The sequence below is a fragment of the Primulina huaijiensis genome, chromosome 5, assembly GCF_012295235.1.
Source record: "Primulina huaijiensis isolate GDHJ02 chromosome 5, ASM1229523v2, whole genome shotgun sequence".
In the NCBI taxonomy this organism is placed as follows: domain Eukaryota; kingdom Viridiplantae; phylum Streptophyta; class Magnoliopsida; order Lamiales; family Gesneriaceae; genus Primulina; species Primulina huaijiensis.
In genome coordinates this window covers 5,313,944-5,333,659 of record NC_133310.1, presented here as the reverse complement: position 1 = coordinate 5,333,659, position 19,716 = coordinate 5,313,944, and the positions used below count along the sequence as shown (strand labels likewise).

At 35.5% G+C, this 19,716-nt stretch overlaps 4 protein-coding genes across 6 annotated transcripts; 1 reads left to right on the top strand and 3 right to left on the bottom strand.

The window, feature by feature from the left end:
* Positions 1-3,061: 3,061 nt before the first annotated feature.
* LOC140976527 (V-type proton ATPase subunit c''2-like) lies at positions 3,062-6,983 on the top strand. Its single transcript, XM_073440748.1, has 4 exons — positions 3,062-3,237; positions 3,315-3,392; positions 6,288-6,458; positions 6,591-6,983. Exons 1-4 carry the CDS (start codon positions 3,125-3,127, stop codon positions 6,757-6,759), a joined length of 531 nt encoding a protein of 176 aa, XP_073296849.1. The 5' UTR covers positions 3,062-3,124; the 3' UTR covers positions 6,760-6,983.
* Positions 6,984-7,433: 450 nt separating this feature from the next.
* LOC140976526 (caffeoylshikimate esterase-like) lies at positions 7,434-9,106 on the bottom strand. Of its 3 annotated transcripts, none has more exons than XR_012175228.1 (3): positions 8,506-9,105; positions 7,743-8,222; positions 7,434-7,610 (listed from the first exon to the last, which is right to left on the bottom strand). XR_012175228.1 is itself a non-coding variant. In XM_073440746.1 (3 exons), the coding sequence occupies exons 1-3, from the start codon at positions 9,034-9,036 to the stop codon at positions 7,715-7,717; spliced, it is 981 nt and encodes a 326-aa protein (XP_073296847.1). In that variant the 5' UTR covers positions 9,037-9,106; the 3' UTR covers positions 7,585-7,714. The 3 variants fall into 3 exon arrangements, 2 of the variants coding, with proteins under 2 accessions (XP_073296847.1, XP_073296848.1); XM_073440746.1 differs by having other exon boundaries at positions 7,585-7,742; positions 7,801-8,222; positions 8,506-9,106; XM_073440747.1 differs by having other exon boundaries at positions 7,585-7,714; positions 7,801-8,222.
* A 1,525-nt stretch (positions 9,107-10,631) lies between these two features.
* On the bottom strand, positions 10,632-13,948 carry LOC140976524 (uncharacterized). Its single transcript, XM_073440745.1, has 8 exons — positions 13,612-13,948; positions 13,288-13,468; positions 12,445-12,580; positions 12,145-12,226; positions 11,778-11,953; positions 11,491-11,628; positions 11,262-11,401; positions 10,632-11,000 (listed from the first exon to the last, which is right to left on the bottom strand). Exons 2-8 carry the CDS (start codon positions 13,403-13,405, stop codon positions 10,762-10,764), a joined length of 1,029 nt encoding a protein of 342 aa, XP_073296846.1. The 5' UTR covers positions 13,406-13,468; positions 13,612-13,948; the 3' UTR covers positions 10,632-10,761.
* Positions 13,949-15,033: 1,085 nt separating this feature from the next.
* On the bottom strand, positions 15,034-18,350 carry LOC140976523 (uncharacterized). The gene is made up of 8 exons (XM_073440744.1): positions 18,014-18,350; positions 17,690-17,870; positions 16,847-16,982; positions 16,547-16,628; positions 16,180-16,355; positions 15,893-16,030; positions 15,664-15,803; positions 15,034-15,402 (listed from the first exon to the last, which is right to left on the bottom strand). Exons 2-8 carry the CDS (start codon positions 17,805-17,807, stop codon positions 15,164-15,166), a joined length of 1,029 nt encoding a protein of 342 aa, XP_073296845.1. The 5' UTR covers positions 17,808-17,870; positions 18,014-18,350; the 3' UTR covers positions 15,034-15,163.
* Between the last annotated feature and the right edge of the window lie 1,366 nt (positions 18,351-19,716).

Sequence of the window (19,716 nt, the reverse complement as noted above, 5' to 3'; positions counted from 1 at the left end):
TTAAATAAATATAAATTTTCAATACATATATCAACATGATACTTTTTAAATGATATCGAAATTAATCATATTAAATTACCTCTTTCATTTCAAAAAAAATATCACAATAGTTATACATACGTTGCCATCGAGAGACGTGATTCTAAAATTCGAATTTATTAATTTCATTCAAGCCCGTCAAAATAAATCTGATACGTTTTTTAGACTGTCTCACATATATTTATTCATGAAACAGATCAAATATGTTCATATTTATAATAATAAATAACATTTTTGACATAAAAAATAATATTTTTTTATAGATAAGTTAAATAAAAAATATTTCTCACAAAATTGATTCGTAAAATCGTTTCACAATTTTTTTTAAAATTAAATCTAAAATCATGAATACGAATATATGAGATTATGGTTGAAGATATATATATTTTTTTTAAAAAAAATCATTGATTTCTTCACTAGTGTGATTTGCGATAAAGCCCACTCCCCTTCGGTGATTGATGTGAGAGATAGGGGCAGGAGGACGTGTTGGTTTAAACAATTCAATGCATAGTTCATCCGAACACTTGTCCTCTGTTGAATAGCATGATAGAGGTACGGTATTTACATTTTTTTATTAATCATACTTTAATTTGTGTTTAGCCCGAATTTTGAAATCCCATTAACTATAACAAGTCTGCGGAATATGAAGAGGTCCAATGGACGAGTCCAAAAAAGTGTCAGTTGAAGATCACGATGAAGGAGTTGATCCACGACTCATCATGGACGATCGTGGAATATGGACGGAACTGTTACGCGGAGTGTAACAAAAATAAAAAGAAGAATTAGAATATGACACAACAAAACATCCAACAAAGCAGCAGTAGAGCTTCTTCAATTCTCTCAATATTGTATCGGCATATTTTTCAATTTCTAGCATCTTAATTTCTTTAGATTTTGGCATATTCTTCCAACTTTCTTGTAAAAATGTCGTTCATGTTCATAACATAATTAAATTTGATGTTATTCATGGATTTTCTCTACAATTTCATTATATTCCTGAGTTCATATTTTTTGCTTTGAAGCCATACCGAGAAAATTAGAACTAACGGTCGAATCGGGACACACAACGCTTGAAAAAAATGTCGGATCATTCCATATTTGGCACGATAACGTGCCTGACACGTCTCACAAGTTTCGTGAAAAACAATTTGATTTTCTATTTTTAACATCTTTTGACGAGAAACAAAATATTATTTGATCACATGTCTCTGTTACATTAAGTATTTGACTCATATTTTATAAAGCGATAGAGTTGTAAATATCATTCATATATCATATCATCTAATCTAACGAACCAAACAATGTTTTAATATATGAAACACCAACAAATAATTTTGTATAGTTTAAAATTTCAAATTCACCTTCAAAACACGTGAACTTTGAAATTACAATATTGATTATAAATAATCCAAATATTTGAGAGCCGCTAGTTTTTAGCTCCCTATCCCCCCCAAAAAAAAATTGTTTTTACTCGATGCTCTCGAAAGTAGCTCGGTCCACAACTGTCCAATCTTCGTAGTCCAATCGTCTCCCTATCACTTGAAAAACAGAGAGACACCGGTTGGGCGGTGCCGGGAAAAACATCGACGTGAGCTTTCTAATGTGTGAGCGCTAAAATGTAAGGGTCACAAATCTCTCATATGGAATATGCGGAACCCAAGGGCAGCGCGGCTCTTGAAATTACCTACCCAAACCCATCTATATTTGGTGGCAGAGCGACCGGTGTGCCAATTTGACGAGACGGGTTTTCCCACCATTTTAACGGGTTAAGATATTGTCAACTCAACGTCACTTATTTTATATGACGAGATGGACGTAGCGTATTTTGACATTTTCTTTTGAGTTAATGCCAATTCAAATCCGGTTTTTAAATTTTGGTTACAAAGCCAAAAACTGAACCAAACGCTTGCAGTGCTATCCTAGTCAGTGTTCTAAAAAGCCCGCTTAAGCGAGCTTAAGCTTGAAGCTCGGCAAAAACGCCCCGTTTCGGAGAAAGCGGAAAAAAGCGTTTGACCGAATTAAGCGTTTAATTAAGCGTACTTAAGCACAATTAATCACATCTATTTAATTTTTAATTTTTTTAATTTTGAAGGTATGTCTTTTTATTTTAAAATAATAAATTAGGTTTATAATTTAGATGTTTATTTTTAAATTTTAATTATGATTAAGCGTGTCTGATAATGATTTGACAAATATTTAACATTTTTAATGTGGTCTAGTTGCAAAAACAAATAAAGATTGTTATTTTTAGATTTTTATGCTTCTATAAATATGAAAATTAATGCATCAGACTTAAATTTATCATATTTATGTATTATTTTATTTATTTATTGGTTTGAGATAATTACAATTAAACTAAAGATAAAAAAACGCTTTTTCACGCTTAAGCCTGTGCTAACCTCGCTTAAGCTTGAAAAGCTTGGAGCTCGACATCCGCGCTTCGAGGCGCTTCACGCTTTTTAGAACCTTGATCCTAGTATTTATGAATAAGAAATCGACACTATATTTTTTGTTTTTTTAAAACAAAAAACAAAAACTATATAGAGTTGTAGCTAAAAATTTATTTTATATTGCCATTTTTTTTCCAATTTTTTCAAACCTCATATTTGATCTTTGATTTCCATTCATATACTTATTAGTAATTTCAATATTTTTCTCAACTTTTTTTCTCAACTAGTTCTTCATTTTAAATATAAAAAATCTAAAATGAAGTATTTAATTTAAATGACATAACTTATATAAAATAAATTTAATAGTTTTTTTTAATTTAATTAGTAAAGATTAAATATTAATAATATTTTTTAATATAAGGTAAAACAATTAAATTTATTTGATTGGATCTTTTGATAATTTGTCCCATCTTTTTTTCATAAATATATTTTAATTCAAAGGCCAAGAATCAATACAAAATTTCTACATAATCTTAAATTATGCACCAACTTAGGCCCATTTTACAATGATGGGCCGGGGCTGATTAAATAATGGGCTTACTTAGGCCCTACTTACGCGAAAGAAGAATCGATTCTTTCTAACCTTTCCAAAAAGAAGTGACGGAGGGTGGGGGGAAGCTTTGTTGTACAGCACGATGGTGACGTCATCTAGTTCATGGTCGCGAGCTTTGGTTCAGATCTCTCCTTACACCTTCTCCGCCGTCGGAATTGCAATCTCCATAGGCGTCTCCGTCCTCGGCGCCGCCTGGTATTTTCTGAAATGTGTTCTTCGATTCTTTTTATTCGATTTACATGCTTTGTCGTTGAGCTATCGAAATTTTGTAGGGGAATATACATTACCGGAAGTAGCTTAATTGGTGCTGCCATCAAGGCCCCTCGCATAACTTCAAAAAACCTAATCAGGTACTTGGTTCTTGTAATTTGTTGCTTCTCCGATTTTCTTGAACTATGTTTTCATGATTTCAGATTAATAATTTGTAAATGCCACTTTAATTCACACTATGTCCGCTCGATTTCTTGTAATTGTTGTGTGTGTATTATTCTGTTGCTTGTTTGATTTTTCCGCGCGAGCATAATAAATGGATTTTGAGTCTGACCTTACCTCATCGATTCCCAGATCATTTGGTTTTTAGATCAAAGAGGAGGTGGTTATATTGAATCTACCTGTCTCTTATATGTTTATTTTTAGGCACTAGTGAAAGTTGTAGAGTTTTGTCTTTAATCCTGTAGCTCTTATCTAACAGATAAAGAAGTGCAAGATTCAACCTTTAAGGACTAGTTTCCAGCGAATGAGATTCCTTGACAATTAAACTGTTACAAATTCAGTAGCATATATCTGGAGCTGGACCTTTTGTTAGGATTTCAGGACTCAGGGTAACTGATAAAAATCTTTTTTAGTAAAACTAGGGAAATGTTATCCTTTTGAAAAATAACCTCCTCTGGACATATACCACTTTGTCTTGAGTGTTAAAGGTCTTGAGGTAATAGAATTTATCCAATGAAAGACTTCATTCTAAATATTCTGTAATTATGTATGGAACCAATTTGTGATCATAAAATTCACAGCATTGTCAAACTCTTGAGAATTGATAAGTGATAGACATAGAAGTCTGCTTTGCATGATGACTTTCATTCAATGCATGTTCCTTAATCCATTGCATAATGTCAACATAGATTAATATAGACCTTGTTTTAGATCTTTCTCTAAATCATCGATTCAGCTATGACTTCATCTTAACAAAAACACCAATGGCAGGATCAAATTCCAACCAAAAATGGTGAATAGGTTATGATAGACGTTCAAATTTATGTATTGCCGTATAATTACAATTGGTAGGTGTATTGAACTGTAACGCTGAGCCATTTGCTTTTGTAAAAATTTTCGCTTCCATGTTGCGTATTTTCCACTCGCAAGCGCATGGTTGTCAAGTTTTAATATATGAAAGTAAAGTATCGTTCTCACGAGGAGTGTAAAAATAAAAATATATCAGTGCTTGTAATTAAAATAATCACGAAGTTATTTAGAAGAATCAATAAAGGGTTTGGATTGCTTAAAACGAATTAATTGCAAATAAATATTAATGTAATCACCGAATTGAGAAATACCAATGAGAGAAAATATCTAAAGGGGTGATTTCACCAAGTTTCCACGATAAATATTCTCGGTTGAATTTATATTCATGAATTCCATTTATTTAATGGCCAAGAACACTTAATTATTTTATTCCCTCTTTCACAAGTGACGAATAAATTGTATCATTCAAACTTCGATCCAAACATTCCTAATAAGAATCTAAGCTTAAATGATAAATGCAAACGATGTTCTTACCTAGGCCTCGATAAAGTTATACGCCTTCCGAACGATATAAACATTCAACGATGCGTCTCTAATGATTTATAATCCTAGTGTCTCTCCCGAGTTATAGAATTAATCAGACAACAAACAATTTATGGCCAGTAAATTGAAGTCGAATAAAAACAAAGAAGCACAATTAAACCAAAAAAGATTTCAATTGCATAAACAACCGAGTCAAGTTATCGTATCAACAAAGTTACGTCATGCTCTAGAATGAAAAATTAGTTCATAGCGGAATTTAAACAAAAACAAAACATGTTCAAAAGTTCAGACATCGCAACACGAAAATAAAAGTGAAGGAATCAGATAACAGATCAAAAGTGGCGTCTCTGTCCCCAGATTCGTCGTCTTGATCTTCGTGATCGATCTTTTCGCTCCAATTCTTCTTTTCCAGTGTGTGCTCTCGTCTCTCACCTGAATTCTCTCAAGAAAACGGCTCTCTTTTTTCTAGCCTAGGTCTCCTTTTTTTATATCCGCAGGTCCGCTGAAATTTGGATTTTTCACGCCTCTTGCGCGCGGTTGCGCGTGTTCTCGCGTGGCTGCGTGCAAGCTCCTGGAGTTTTGCGGCTGTCTGTGCGCGCGGTTGCGCGTGTTCTTGCGCGGCCGCGTGCGCACCTCTGCCTGCTGCTGCAACTCTGCGCACGCAGTTGCGCATGATGTGGCGCGTCCGCGCACGAGCTTCTGACGTTGTGCTCCACATCTGCGCGCGCGGCTGCGCGTGTTCTGGCGCGGCCGCGCGCGTACTTCTGGCCTTTTTTACTTCCACGCGCGCGCGCGTACTTCTGGCCTTTTTTACTTCCACGCGCGATCTTTTGTTTGTCCTTGCATCATTGTGACTTCATGTACATCTTTTTCTCCTGTCCTGTAATGACATTCAAAACAAACCAACAACGCATAATTCCTTTCGAAACTAACATAATTCAAAATGGTTTCTTGTATAAATTAAGTGCGGTTCTTGCACTTATCACATTTGATCTTATGCTGTTGGATTTTCTAGATTTTTGTGCTCACTTAAGCTGATCATATCTTTAGGAATTAAGAGAGTTGATTCCAATGCATATGCATCTATGTTTTGAGTGGCATACGGCATACCTAATAATGGAATGAATCAAGGTTCTATGTTGGGATTGGTTCAAATTCTTTTATGAGAAATGTGACTATGGTCTTTGACAGATCAATCTACGTAGTCGTTTCAAGTTGTTGATGAATGAAATTATTTCCTAAGTTAATGTTTAATATCCTATTGGACTCTGTCTCATTACCACCGGTCCATGTTTTATTTTCCAGGATCATCTATTAAATTTTTTGCACTTTCAGTATAATTAAGCTGTGTCCGTCCCTTTATCTGTTCATAGGTATTGAAATCTCTCGATGATAATACTAGGTATTTGGTCTGAATTGCGGATTATAACCACATTTTTTTAACGTAATTATTCTTTCAGTGTAATTTTCTGTGAAGCCGTTGCCATATATGGAGTCATTGTGGCTATAATTCTTCAGACGAAGCTGGAGAGTGTATCGTCTTCTAAGATTTACGAGCCAGAGTCCCTTAGAGCTGGCTATGCCATATTTGCATCTGGAATAATTGTGGGTTTTGCAAACCTTGTATGCGGGTGAGTGCTATTTATTTTTCTTTTGTTCTGTTGGCTTTAGATTGTCGAAAGAATTAACATTTGTTTCGAAGCTGAATCCACTGATTTTATATCTTACTTTGTTTTGTGTTCCTTTCTCTTTCTTTCCCGAAGGTTGTGTGTTGGAATCATTGGAAGTAGCTGTGCGTTATCCGACGCCCAAAACTCATCTCTTTTTGTCAAAATCCTTGTTATTGAGATTTTTGGCAGTGCACTCGGATTGTTCGGCGTTATTGTTGGCATTATCATGTCGGCTCAAGCAACATGGCCATCTAAGGCATGACTTCTTACATTCGTCCCCTCGTTGACCCCTGTTTCGTATGTATAATGTTCTGATTTTCTTATACAAATCTACCATTTTTTGTTTCTGTCATGTAACCTTAAATGACGCAAATTGGCAGAAAAAAAAAGGAAAGAAAATAACAGTATCACTTAATATATGACCTCCCGGTTCTGTATGTAATTTAATCCCCCATTAAATAAAATTTTCCGCGGGTTTTCAACCTAGTTTGGTATATCAAGTATTTAAAGCATGTGTCATGTTACCGATGTCTGTCTGTGATACAGCTGACAAAGATGTGGTGTTAGAAAATTAACAGAAAAAACTAAGGTGAGATGATTTATTTGATCAATTTTGTGAGATACATTTTTTATTTGAGTCATTCATGAAAAAAATTGTTTTTATAAAAAAAAATTGTTTTTTATTGTAAATATGAACAAAGTTGATATATATTAGGAATAAAGATCAGTCAATCGTTTCACAAAAAATCTACTCGAAAATTAAAATTTTCCTCTGTATTAGGATGAACCTGATTTGACATAAACCTGAACCAATCGTTTCACAAAAGATCTACTTAAAAAATTAATATTTTCCTCTGTAGGATGAACCTGATTCGACATAAACCTGAACCGAAAAGTTTTGAAAACTATTTATCAAGAAAACCAAACCAACAACCATGGAAATTGTTCGACATAGATACGTGAGTGTAGTGGCTAGTGGTTGCACGAACCTTTCCCACCATCCATTAGGTACACCAAATTCCTTTGTATCTTGCAACAAACTTAAATTTGTGGTTGCTTACAAGTAGATATATCAACGTTTTGGGTATGATAGTCCTCCCGCATTTGATCAAACTTGCAAAAACACAAAATTAACACCATTCATCGATACAAAATCTTACACTCTTCGTATTACCTTCTCTATCACAATAATTGACGACTAATTAACGTATGATCAACTAATGTATTAGGGAATTTAAGACATACCTCGAAACCGATCTTTTATTTTTAATCAGGTTTCCGTTGCATTTTGGACCGTACCTACCTCTCGACTCTTTGATCAATCCAAGCTCTCATATCACCCAACACCACATTAGCATTCTCGTCGGGCTCGCCTTGTATCAACGAGTGATACATCCCTTCATACAACTTCAAAGTCTTGTCCTCACTACTGGCCTTGTCGTACAATTTCTCGGAGCCCGACGAGCAAGCTAGCCCATCTGATGTTCCGTGAGCCGTAAAGAATGGAATGGTGACCTTGTCGAAGTTGTTCTGAACATACTCGCACTGTCTTTGTAACTCCCTCATTGTTCCCACTCTAGGCTTCCCCGTGTACCTTCTTGGGTTGCTCGCGATGATCTTCAATTTCTCGGGATCTTTGATGGCTTTGCCGACCATCTTGTTGTCCGGCATTGCGGCCCAGGTGTCCGCCAAACCAAATAACAGTCCGTATGCGAATAAGTGTACCTTCAAAATGCAGACACGTTGTAAACGATATATCGTAATATTCCTCCCAGAAATTATGTTGTGAATACAAAAATTTCCATTCATGATACAACCATCTTCATTCTTCCCCAATCTTTCATTCTTCCCCAATCTTTCATTCATAAGATACGACCAACGTTTAGTGTAAGATTTCAAAATGCACAAAGAACTATACAAAAACACAAAATTCAGAGCTAAAATTTTTCACAAACTTTTGATCAGTTATCAGAACTTGAATGATCAATCAATTCAAACAAAAGGGTACCTTAGAGGGCTTCATTGGTTCAGGAATGACGAACAACGGAGCTGAGAAGATCAAACCAGTCCATAAACCCTTCTCCGATTGGAAGTACATCAACAGCGTCGCAAGCCCGCCCATGGATTCCCCAAGCAAAAAAGCTGGCAAGTCCTTATACTCCTCGCTAACCCTAACACTCTGAAAGAAACAAAGGGAAGCGGCAGCCACTTTATCGAGGTCTCCGAGGTAGCACTTTAGCCCGTCGCTTCGGCCGTGGCCGAGGAGATCGGCGGCGAAGACCGCATAGCCCCAGTTGGCGTAATTCATGCAGAACTTCTGGAAAAGCCATCCGGTGTCGGACCCGTAGCCGTGGGTCATGAAGACGGTGGCTTTGACGGGTTGGGCGGGATCTAAGGGGAGGAATGATTGGGTGAATAGTTTGCCGTGTGGGGTTTGGAAGTAGGATTTGGCGTTGCGGACGCCTTGGGAAGTGTGGTACTCTTCCTCGGGCGTGTCGCCCCAGAAGTTCGGAGGCGGATGGTGTTGTTCCGGCGGCATGATGGAGGGGGAGAATGGTGGGAATTTGGGACGGCATGGGCTTTTATGTGGTGGGTTTCACCAAACGTGATGTTGTGGGGACGCGGTGGTGGGTGAGGGAGTTGGTGAACTAACACCGTGGGGTCTACTCTCTTTTATTTCATTTTGATAAAATTGGAGAGAAATTTTTACATCCAAATATAAATTTATCTTAATTTTTTATATTTAAAATAAATTTTTTAAAATTTTTTAAAATGATAAAAATATTCTTATATTTATTGATTTTAATTGATTGATTTATCTTAGCAACAAATAGTATCAGAGTCGAGATAAAATTATTTTAAACATACAAAATTGTTATTATTGAGTAATTTAATATTTGAGGAGTATAATATTCTCAAACAAAAAATTCTTTTAATACTAAGTGATATATTTAAATAAGAATCTAATCTCTAGAACAACAAACAAGTTCTAATAAAAAGACTTCGATATATAGGTTGCCATCATCTTTTGGTACTAAACTTTTGGGTATCGTTTGGTTCGTTATATTATTTGTCCATATTTTTATCCAATCTAATATCATGTTTGATGCACCATATTATTTATCCATCTACCAATCATTTATCTTGCATCGATCAAATCATTGAATTGAAATTACAATACCACCCTTAATAAATAATATTATAAATATTTTATTAATATTTTCAAAAAGATAAAAAAAACATTATCACATTATCTCAAATTTAATCAAATTAATCAATCAAATCAAATATTATATTAACTATTATTTTCATGTATTTATTATTAAAAAATAATACGTGTCTCCATACTATTCGTTTCGTACCACGGACCAAACGGTATTTAAATTACACAAAATAAGGACGATAGGTGATACCAAAACTTTTAACCTACGGTCGGTTTTGTTATAAAACTAAAATAGTGTTTATAATTCTCGACTTTTTTCTTCATAAAGAAAAGGTGGAGAATAAAATGGGCGGGTTGTCTTGTGATTTCAGTGGCTCATTTGGGAAGCGGGTTGGCTTGTAATTTACTTTAAACAAATTTATTTTAATCTTTCATTAAAATTTTGTGAATTGTTCCATTAAGATACTTTTGCGACTAGTGTTTGATGTGTTTTCAACATTTTACATTTTATATTTTTATAATTTATAATTAAGTTTATCTTTATTTTATTTATATTGTTTGAATTATATGGTTTTTCTATTCAAAATATAATTGTTGACACTGAAATCTCATATGATTTATTTGATTATGATATTGATTATTTATTATTGTATACATTCATAATATTTTTGTTTGAAATCTCAACTATTAGCTTTGCTTTCATATTCATGACAGTTGGGACAACTCATTTGAACGCTCTAAAATTGAATTATATTTTATTCAAGACTTCCTCTTTTTATATTACAATTTGGAATATATAGTATCGTGTGTTTATGACAGTTAATTAACCGTTGTTAGAATAACATATCTGGTTTAGACTTTAGAATTGCAACATGCAACAACTATGTCGGGTGTGTGCTGTCTCGTGTCATATTTGGCCCGATTTCTTTCTTTCTTATTAAGAGAAAAAAACGAAAAGATGGTGAAAAAGCTTTCGAAACACAAAGGGCTTATTTATATTTTTAAAATGTTGAGATACGAACACCTAAATCCACCCTTGCAATCAGGCAAACCACCAAAGCAAGAGACATACAAACAACACACACTCACACGCAACACAACCTAGTTAGCTTGTATCGCCTTCCCGCCTGCCTCTGTAGTCTCGTCTCCAGCAATGTGCACATTCTGAAACTGGTGAATAACCTCATCGGCTGGTTCATCTACAGCCAGAGTCTCTAGTTCTGCTAGAGGGCTCATCTGCCATATTCTAATAGTCCCGTCTTCGGATCCCGAAGCATAAGATTCACCTCCCGGAGAGAACCGCACACAGTGGACTGGACCATGGTGCCCCTTGTTGCATCCTGCACATGATCACCATATTTAAAAGTAAAAACATGAAACAATCAATGCAATGTTTTATGTCGATTGTGATGTGTATATGAATGAACATTGAGGGATTAATACGATAGGTGGATATCTTGATGCCATATTGTTATAATAATTAATTACTACATAAATAGCGGCACATCCCTGAAGAATATAATTTTGGAACATCAAATATGCGTTTCCAAATGCACTCGTTTTCATTGAAAGCGTTAATAACGATTAAGTACAGAACTTACCAACTTCTGCTCCCGTGTGAAAATCAAAGACATGAATCCACATGTCTTCTCCACCAACAATGAACTTATTACCATACCGCGGCTCCAATGAAGCAGATTCCACAATGCAGGGCATGTCGTAACTCTTTACTAATCCATAGCTGATAAAGGAAAAATGCAGACCATTGTTAACAAAAACACTGAGAAATAGCATTCTTCATCTATTTGATGATTAGATATATTGACGTACTGATTTGCATCCCAAAACTTGACCGTTGACCCATCGGCAGTTGTTATATAGCGGCCATCTTGACTCACTTCAGCACTAGTTACCGAGGACTTGGTCTCAAGTGTTCGAACAATAGTACCAGTTCTCACATCCCATAACCTGGTGACAATAAGAAGATAAGAACTAGGTCAAATGGTTATGTCAAAATGGAAGACTTCAACGGAGTTGTACCAGAGACAAATTCAGACACAACAGAAACCTTACCGTGAATAGAAAGATAAAAAAAATATAAGGGTATGTCTACACACCTCACCCCTCCAACATCGGTACAGGAACTTAAGATCGATTGATCACTATGAAGCCAAGTAAGCGCACGGACAGAACCAGGAGACTTTTCAATTTCCCTTGGCGGTGCATCAGGCCGATTTAAATCAAATATACGAAGAGCTTTTTCCATTCCTCCAGTTAGCAGAAAGTGGGTGTCCTGCAATTTGAAATTTTACATTGGTGACATCCATATATCACACTTTGAGCTGCATCAAATAAATTTGCCACAAACAGGGCAGCAATCAAATCAGTAGACAAATGGGACAGATTTTGCACCAAATTCCTTAGACGGATATGAATAAATATTAAAAATATCCACATGATGTTAGGTTAATATATTTGGTGTACCTCTGAGAAGGCACATGAACGCACTATGTGCTTGTGTTCAAATGAATGCAATTCATCACCAGTTAATGCATCCCATAGTTTCCTGCAAGCAATCGGTACAAAAATATAAAGACAGTTCATCCACGACCCAACAAAGCTAATATTTTGAATAAGCTTCTACTTGATATGTTCAGTTTACAAGATTAAACAATTCAACAAAGATGCAGCAAATTAATGCAATATATGATTGTCCGACAACAGAAAATATCCTGAACAATGTTTGTATGTTTGCCTATAATGACGAGTGGGTTCACCACATACGCAGAAAAATCAGCCGATGCTGAGGCAGCTCGTAGAGCATGTTTATCCAAGCAACAACTCCACACTGCACCTTTATGACCTTGAAAAGTTCCAATCCAATCTCCAGTCTCCCCGTTTCTCAACATGGGAGTGGCATCTGAGAAGAAGCAGACATTAACATTACAGTACGTCAAAATACCATCTTTTATGTGCCTTGCACACTTCATATTCACATTGAAATGAACCAAAAATATCTAGAGGTGATTTTTTATGCAAGCATTATTTCAACTGCATCAATTCCAACCAGGCAATGCATGATATCTAGTTACCCCGATCCTAAAAATGCCAAATCCTCTTCTCACGCATAAAAGTGGAGGGTGGACTCAACACTCAAGTTGTGACATATAATACAAGGGATTGGTCCATTACAAAATGTGATCACTTAGGTCATAGTTACAAATGTTGGGATAGTGCTCTACAATAATCAAATCCATCGATAAAATAATGGTTCGTGAATTACAAGTCTTAAACGAGAAACAGAAGCAACAGGAGCAAAGGGAAATGCTGTAACAATTTCTAAGTTTAACAATAATAGCCCCATTTTCTATTCCTATTAAAGAACAAATAACAAACCAAAATCTAAATAGAAATGCCATGAAACATAAGCCCTTCCGCTGCATAGACTCTTAATGAAATCACCAATCTAGACAGTAAACCCAGGAGGACCGAGAGGAGAGCTCAAACCCATTGTATTACTTATTTGAGGCTCGAACACATGTTGTGGAACCGACCTAGGACACTTTAAGACTTAAACCATAATTATAGGTCACATTAAGCCAAAAAAGAATGATGATTTCAGCTTACCCTTGCTAGCACTGACAAGGAAGAAACCATCAGGTGTGACTGGGCTATAGAACACATCGACCACGGGCCGAGAATGACCGTGGCAAACCAGTGGAGCCACAACCTTCTTCTTATCCATTATTCACCAGCTCAGTAAACAACCCTCCAAAAAAACCTTTTTTCTCTCCACAGCAGAGAAAACCTAAATCCCCAATCCCAATTTCTCAATTTCAGGGAACCAACATAATTCTTAGAATTGGACAATTGACACCAAAAAAATCGACCAATTGCCCACAAAAAAATTAGTCTTGATTTGATTTCTCAAAAAGACAATAAAACTTTTACCCTTTCCGGTATGAACACAAGAATGAGTAGGTAAAAGCAATAAAATTCTACACCTCCGACATATATCTAGTATCTATGGTATATTGGCGGCAGTGGGGAACCCCAATCTCCGGGTGAGTACGATCGCTAGCAATTCTCCACAGATCGTCACCTACAAACCCTAAAACAGATTCAAATCACTAATTAATTTGCTAGAATAATGAGAAAAAAAAATCAAGAAATTAGAGAAACTCCATCGGCATTAATAGGGCTAGGCGCAAGAAGCGACGGCGGCATGCCGTAGTTTATATACTGAAAATTTTCTTGCTCCACCTTTGTTTATGGATTTATTATGATTATATATAACATTTCAGTAAATTACACAGCAAGAAAATTCATTATAATGAATAGTTGAAAAATCTTATTTTAATATTACATTTATTTATTACATTAAAAATCTTGTAAGACGATCTCACCGATCAATTTCATTGGTCGAATCTCTTATTTGGGTCATCTATGAAAAAATATTATTTTTTATGNTAAAAAAAACATTATCACATTATCTCAAATTTAATCAAATTAATCAATCAAATCAAATATTATATTAACTATTATTTTCATGTATTTATTATTAAAAAATAATACGTGTCTCCATACTATTCGTTTCGTACCACGGACCAAACGGTATTTAAATTACACAAAATAAGGACGATAGGTGATACCAAAACTTTTAACCTACGGTCGGTTTTGTTATAAAACTAAAATAGTGTTTATAATTCTCGACTTTTTTCTTCATAAAGAAAAGGTGGAGAATAAAATGGGCGGGTTGTCTTGTGATTTCAGTGGCTCATTTGGGAAGCGGGTTGGCTTGTAATTTACTTTAAACAAATTTATTTTAATCTTTCATTAAAATTTTGTGAATTGTTCCATTAAGATACTTTTGCGACTAGTGTTTGATGTGTTTTCAACATTTTACATTTTATATTTTTATAATTTATAATTAAGTTTATCTTTATTTTATTTATATTGTTTGAATTATATGGTTTTTCTATTCAAAATATAATTGTTGACACTGAAATCTCATATGATTTATTTGATTATGATATTGATTATTTATTATTGTATACATTCATAATATTTTTGTTTGAAATCTCAACTATTAGCTTTGCTTTCATATTCATGACAGTTGGGACAACTCATTTGAACGCTCTAAAATTGAATTATATTTTATTCAAGACTTCCTCTTTTTATATTACAATTTGGAATATATAGTATCGTGTGTTTATGACAGTTAATTAACCGTTGTTAGAATAACATATCTGGTTTAGACTTTAGAATTGCAACATGCAACAACTATGTCGGGTGTGTGCTGTCTCGTGTCATATTTGGCCCGATTTCTTTCTTTCTTATTAAGAGAAAAAAACGAAAAGATGGTGAAAAAGCTTTCGAAACACAAAGGGCTTATTTATATTTTTAAAATGTTGAGATACGAACACCTAAATCCACCCTTGCAATCAGGCAAACCACCAAAGCAAGAGACATACAAACAACACACACTCACACGCAACACAACCTAGTTAGCTTGTATCGCCTTCCCGCCTGCCTCTGTAGTCTCGTCTCCAGCAATGTGCACATTCTGAAACTGGTGAATAACCTCATCGGCTGGTTCATCTACAGCCAGAGTCTCTAGTTCTGCTAGAGGGCTCATCTGCCATATTCTAATAGTCCCGTCTTCGGATCCCGAAGCATAAGATTCACCTCCCGGAGAGAACCGCACACAGTGGACTGGACCATGGTGCCCCTTGTTGCATCCTGCACATGATCACCATATTTAAAAGTAAAAACATGAAACAATCAATGCAATGTTTTATGTCGATTGTGATGTGTATATGAATGAACATTGAGGGATTAATACGATAGGTGGATATCTTGATGCCATATTGTTATAATAATTAATTACTACATAAATAGCGGCACATCCCTGAAGAATATAATTTTGGAACATCAAATATGCGTTTCCAAATGCACTCGTTTTCATTGAAAGCGTTAATAACGATTAAGTACAGAACTTACCAACTTCTGCTCCCGTGTGAAAATCAAAGACATGAATCCACATGTCTTCTCCACCAACAATGAACTTATTACCATACCGCGGCTCCAATGAAGCAGATTCCACAATGCAGGGCATGTCGTAACTCTTTACTAATCCATAGCTGATAAAGGAAAAATGCAGACCATTGTTAACAAAAACACTGAGAAATAGCATTCTTCATCTATTTGATGATTAGATATATTGACGTACTGATTTGCATCCCAAAACTTGACCGTTGACCCATCGGCAGTTGTTATATAGCGGCCATCTTGACTCACTTCAGCACTAGTTACCGAGGACTTGGTCTCAAGTGTTCGAACAATAGTACCAGTTCTCACATCCCATAACCTGGTGACAATAAGAAGATAAGAACTAGGTCAAATGGTTATGTCAAAATGGAAGACTTCAACGGAGTTGTACCAGAGACAAATTCAGACACAACAGAAACCTTACCGTGAATAGAAAGATAAAAAAAATATAAGGGTATGTCTACACACCTCACCCCTCCAACATCGGTACAGGAACTTAAGATCGATTGATCACTATGAAGCCAAGTAAGCGCACGGACAGAACCAGGAGACTTTTCAATTTCCCTTGGCGGTGCATCAGGCCGATTTAAATCAAATATACGAAGAGCTTTTTCCATTCCTCCAGTTAGCAGAAAGTGGGTGTCCTGCAATTTGAAATTTTACATTGGTGACATCCATATATCACACTTTGAGCTGCATCAAATAAATTTGCCACAAACAGGGCAGCAATCAAATCAGTAGACAAATGGGACAGATTTTGCACCAAATTCCTTAGACGGATATGAATAAATATTAAAAATATCCACATGATGTTAGGTTAATATATTTGGTGTACCTCTGAGAAGGCACATGAACGCACTATGTGCTTGTGTTCAAATGAATGCAATTCATCACCAGTTAATGCATCCCATAGTTTCCTGCAAGCAATCGGTACAAAAATATAAAGACAGTTCATCCACGACCCAACAAAGCTAATATTTTGAATAAGCTTCTACTTGATATGTTCAGTTTACAAGATTAAACAATTCAACAAAGATGCAGCAAATTAATGCAATATATGATTGTCCGACAACAGAAAATATCCTGAACAATGTTTGTATGTTTGCCTATAATGACGAGTGGGTTCACCACATACGCAGAAAAATCAGCCGATGCTGAGGCAGCTCGTAGAGCATGTTTATCCAAGCAACAACTCCACACTGCACCTTTATGACCTTGAAAAGTTCCAATCCAATCTCCAGTCTCCCCGTTTCTCAACATGGGAGTGGCATCTGAGAAGAAGCAGACATTAACATTACAGTACGTCAAAATACCATCTTTTATGTGCCTTGCACACTTCATATTCACATTGAAATGAACCAAAAATATCTAGAGGTGATTTTTTATGCAAGCATTATTTCAACTGCATCAATTCCAACCAGGCAATGCATGATATCTAGTTACCCCGATCCTAAAAATGCCAAATCCTCTTCTCACGCATAAAAGTGGAGGGTGGACTCAACACTCAAGTTGTGACATATAATACAAGGGATTGGTCCATTACAAAATGTGATCACTTAGGTCATAGTTACAAATGTTGGGATAGTGCTCTACAATAATCAAATCCATCGATAAAATAATGGTTCGTGAATTACAAGTCTTAAACGAGAAACAGAAGCAACAGGAGCAAAGGGAAATGCTGTAACAATTTCTAAGTTTAACAATAATAGCCCCATTTTCTATTCCTATTAAAGAACAAATAACAAACCAAAATCTAAATAGAAATGCCATGAAACATAAGCCCTTCCGCTGCATAGACTCTTAATGAAATCACCAATCTAGACAGTAAACCCAGGAGGACCGAGAGGAGAGCTCAAACCCATTGTATTACTTATTTGAGGCTCGAACACATGTTGTGGAACCGACCTAGGACACTTTAAGACTTAAACCATAATTATAGGTCACATTAAGCCAAAAAAGAATGATGATTTCAGCTTACCCTTGCTAGCACTGACAAGGAAGAAACCATCAGGTGTGACTGGGCTATAGAACACATCGACCACGGGCCGAGAATGACCGTGGCAAACCAGTGGAGCCACAACCTTCTTCTTATCCATTATTCACCAGCTCAGTAAACAACCCTCCAAAAAAACCTTTTTTCTCTCCACAGCAGAGAAAACCTAAATCCCCAATCCCAATTTCTCAATTTCAGGGAACCAACATAATTCTTAGAATTGGACAATTGACACCAAAAAAATCGACCAATTGCCCACAAAAAAATTAGTCTTGATTTGATTTCTCAAAAAGACAATAAAACTTTTACCCTTTCCGGTATGAACACAAGAATGAGTAGGTAAAAGCAATAAAATTCTACACCTCCGACATATATCTAGTATCTATGGTATATTGGCGGCAGTGGGGAACCCCAATCTCCGGGTGAGTACGATCGCTAGCAATTCTCCACAGATCGTCACCTACAAACCCTAAAACAGATTCAAATCACTAATTAATTTGCTAGAATAATGAGAAAAAAAAATCAAGAAATTAGAGAAACTCCATCGGCATTAATAGGGCTAGGCGCAAGAAGCGACGGCGGCATGCCGTAGTTTATATACTGAAAATTTTCTTGCTCCACCTTTGTTTATGGATTTATTATGATTATATATAACATTTCAGTAAATTACACAGCAAGAAAATTCATTATAATGAATAGTTGAAAAATCTTATTTTAATATTACATTTATTTATTACATTAAAAATCTTGTAAGACGATCTCACCGATCAATTTCATTGGTCGAATCTCTTATTTGGGTCATCTATGAAAAAATATTATTTTTTATGATAATAGTATTAATTTTTATTATAAATATCGGTAAGGTTAACTCGTCTCACAGATAAAAATTCGTGAGACCGTCTCACAAGAGATTTACTCTATTTATTAATATAGTATCTAATTTTTATTAATTTAGAGAGTTATTACTTAATCGGACTAATTTATTATTTTTAATAAATTTTTTTTCAAATAACATAAATTTAATTACATTTTTCATTTTGTTTCACCAATGTCATATTCTTTGAATTAATATATCTAAAAAAACTCATTGTATATATATATTTATAAAATAAGTGGTGATATTAATTTTATGAAATTGTTATGATAATATTTGTAATTTTAAAAAATTATTAATTTATGACAAATTATAATTTTATATAAAACTCTTTAATAAAAGTATTATCTTATTAATTTCTTAGAATGATTAATTTATCGTAATGGATCTAGTGCAATCGATTTGAGTTGAACTTGAATCGCATATTAGTTGATGTCGACTTAAAAAAAATTCAACCACTCGAATTCGACCTTGACTCAGGTTATAATTTTCGAGCTCAATTCGAAATGTATCGAATTGCTTGAGCTCGACTCATAGCTCGAAATGGGAGCTAGTCGAAGAAAAAATATTAATTTAAAAAGTAATTAATTTATTTTAGTTTTTAACGTTGGTAATGTGTTCCACTTATTGAACAGGGTTCTATGGTCGGTCCGTGACCCCTGGATGCCGAAGGCGCCCTTGGGGTGATCTCGTAGTTCCTACGGGGTGGAGATGATGGGGTCGGTCCATGGATTTTCCTTCCTTTTCTTTTGCCGCATTTCGCTCAAAGGGTTGAAGGGAGATAGTGCATCAAGCTGTTCGCAAGGGCCAACTTGATCCTCTTCTCCAGGGATCTCAAACAAATGAGGGACCTGGGAGAGCCGCCGACTCCAACTACCGTCCATGTAAGATCCATACTAGATCTGACCAACTGCCCATCCTACCTCCTCTACGTTCTTGACAGCCCATCTTTGTCTCAGTAGAGTCTTTCAGTGGCATGTTTCGGTCCTCTTCCCCATTACTTAGAAAAAGTGAGCCACCGGTTCAGGTACAAGATACTATCATTACTGCCTGGACAATTAGACATCCAACCCGTAATCGCAACGACCCAATTGCAAGAGCGGAGCTCTACCAACTGAGCTATATCCCCCCGAGCCAA

What these genes read in the sequence shown, in the direction of transcription:
- LOC140976527 (XM_073440748.1), top strand. Translation starts at nt 3,125, where the DNA reads ATGGTGACGTCATCTAGTTCATGGTCGCGAGCTTTGGTTCAGATCTCT. An exon ending in ACTTCAAAAAACCTAATCAG is followed by an intron (nt 3,393 to 6,287) that starts GTACTTGGTTCT and finishes TTATTCTTTCAG; the next exon opens with TGTAATTTTCTGTGAAGCCG. An exon ending in TTTGCAAACCTTGTATGCGG is followed by an intron (nt 6,459 to 6,590) that starts GTGAGTGCTATT and finishes TCTTTCCCGAAG; the next exon opens with GTTGTGTGTTGGAATCATTG.
- LOC140976526 (XM_073440746.1), bottom strand. Translation starts at nt 9,036, where the DNA reads ATGCCGCCGGAACAACACCATCCGCCTCCGAACTTCTGGGGCGACACG. An exon ending in AACCAATGAAGCCCTCTAAG is followed by an intron (nt 8,223 to 8,505) that starts GTACCCTTTTGT and finishes TGCATTTTGAAG; the next exon opens with GTACACTTATTCGCATACGG. An exon ending in ATTGATCAAAGAGTCGAGAG is followed by an intron (nt 7,743 to 7,800) that starts GTAGGTACGGTC and finishes ATCGGTTTCGAG; the next exon opens with GTATGTCTTAAATTCCCTAA.
- LOC140976523 (XM_073440744.1), bottom strand. Translation starts at nt 17,807, where the DNA reads ATGGATAAGAAGAAGGTTGTGGCTCCACTGGTTTGCCACGGTCATTCT. An exon ending in GCATCGGCTGATTTTTCTGC is followed by an intron (nt 16,629 to 16,846) that starts GTATGTGGTGAA and finishes GATTGCTTGCAG; the next exon opens with GAAACTATGGGATGCATTAA. An exon ending in TCACACGGGAGCAGAAGTTG is followed by an intron (nt 15,403 to 15,663) that starts GTAAGTTCTGTA and finishes GATCATGTGCAG; the next exon opens with GATGCAACAAGGGGCACCAT.
- LOC140976524 (XM_073440745.1), bottom strand. Translation starts at nt 13,405, where the DNA reads ATGGATAAGAAGAAGGTTGTGGCTCCACTGGTTTGCCACGGTCATTCT. An exon ending in CCTTGTCAGTGCTAGCAAGG is followed by an intron (nt 12,581 to 13,287) that starts GTAAGCTGAAAT and finishes GCTTCTTCTCAG; the next exon opens with ATGCCACTCCCATGTTGAGA. An exon ending in ACCGATGTTGGAGGGGTGAG is followed by an intron (nt 11,629 to 11,777) that starts GTGTGTAGACAT and finishes TATTGTCACCAG; the next exon opens with GTTATGGGATGTGAGAACTG.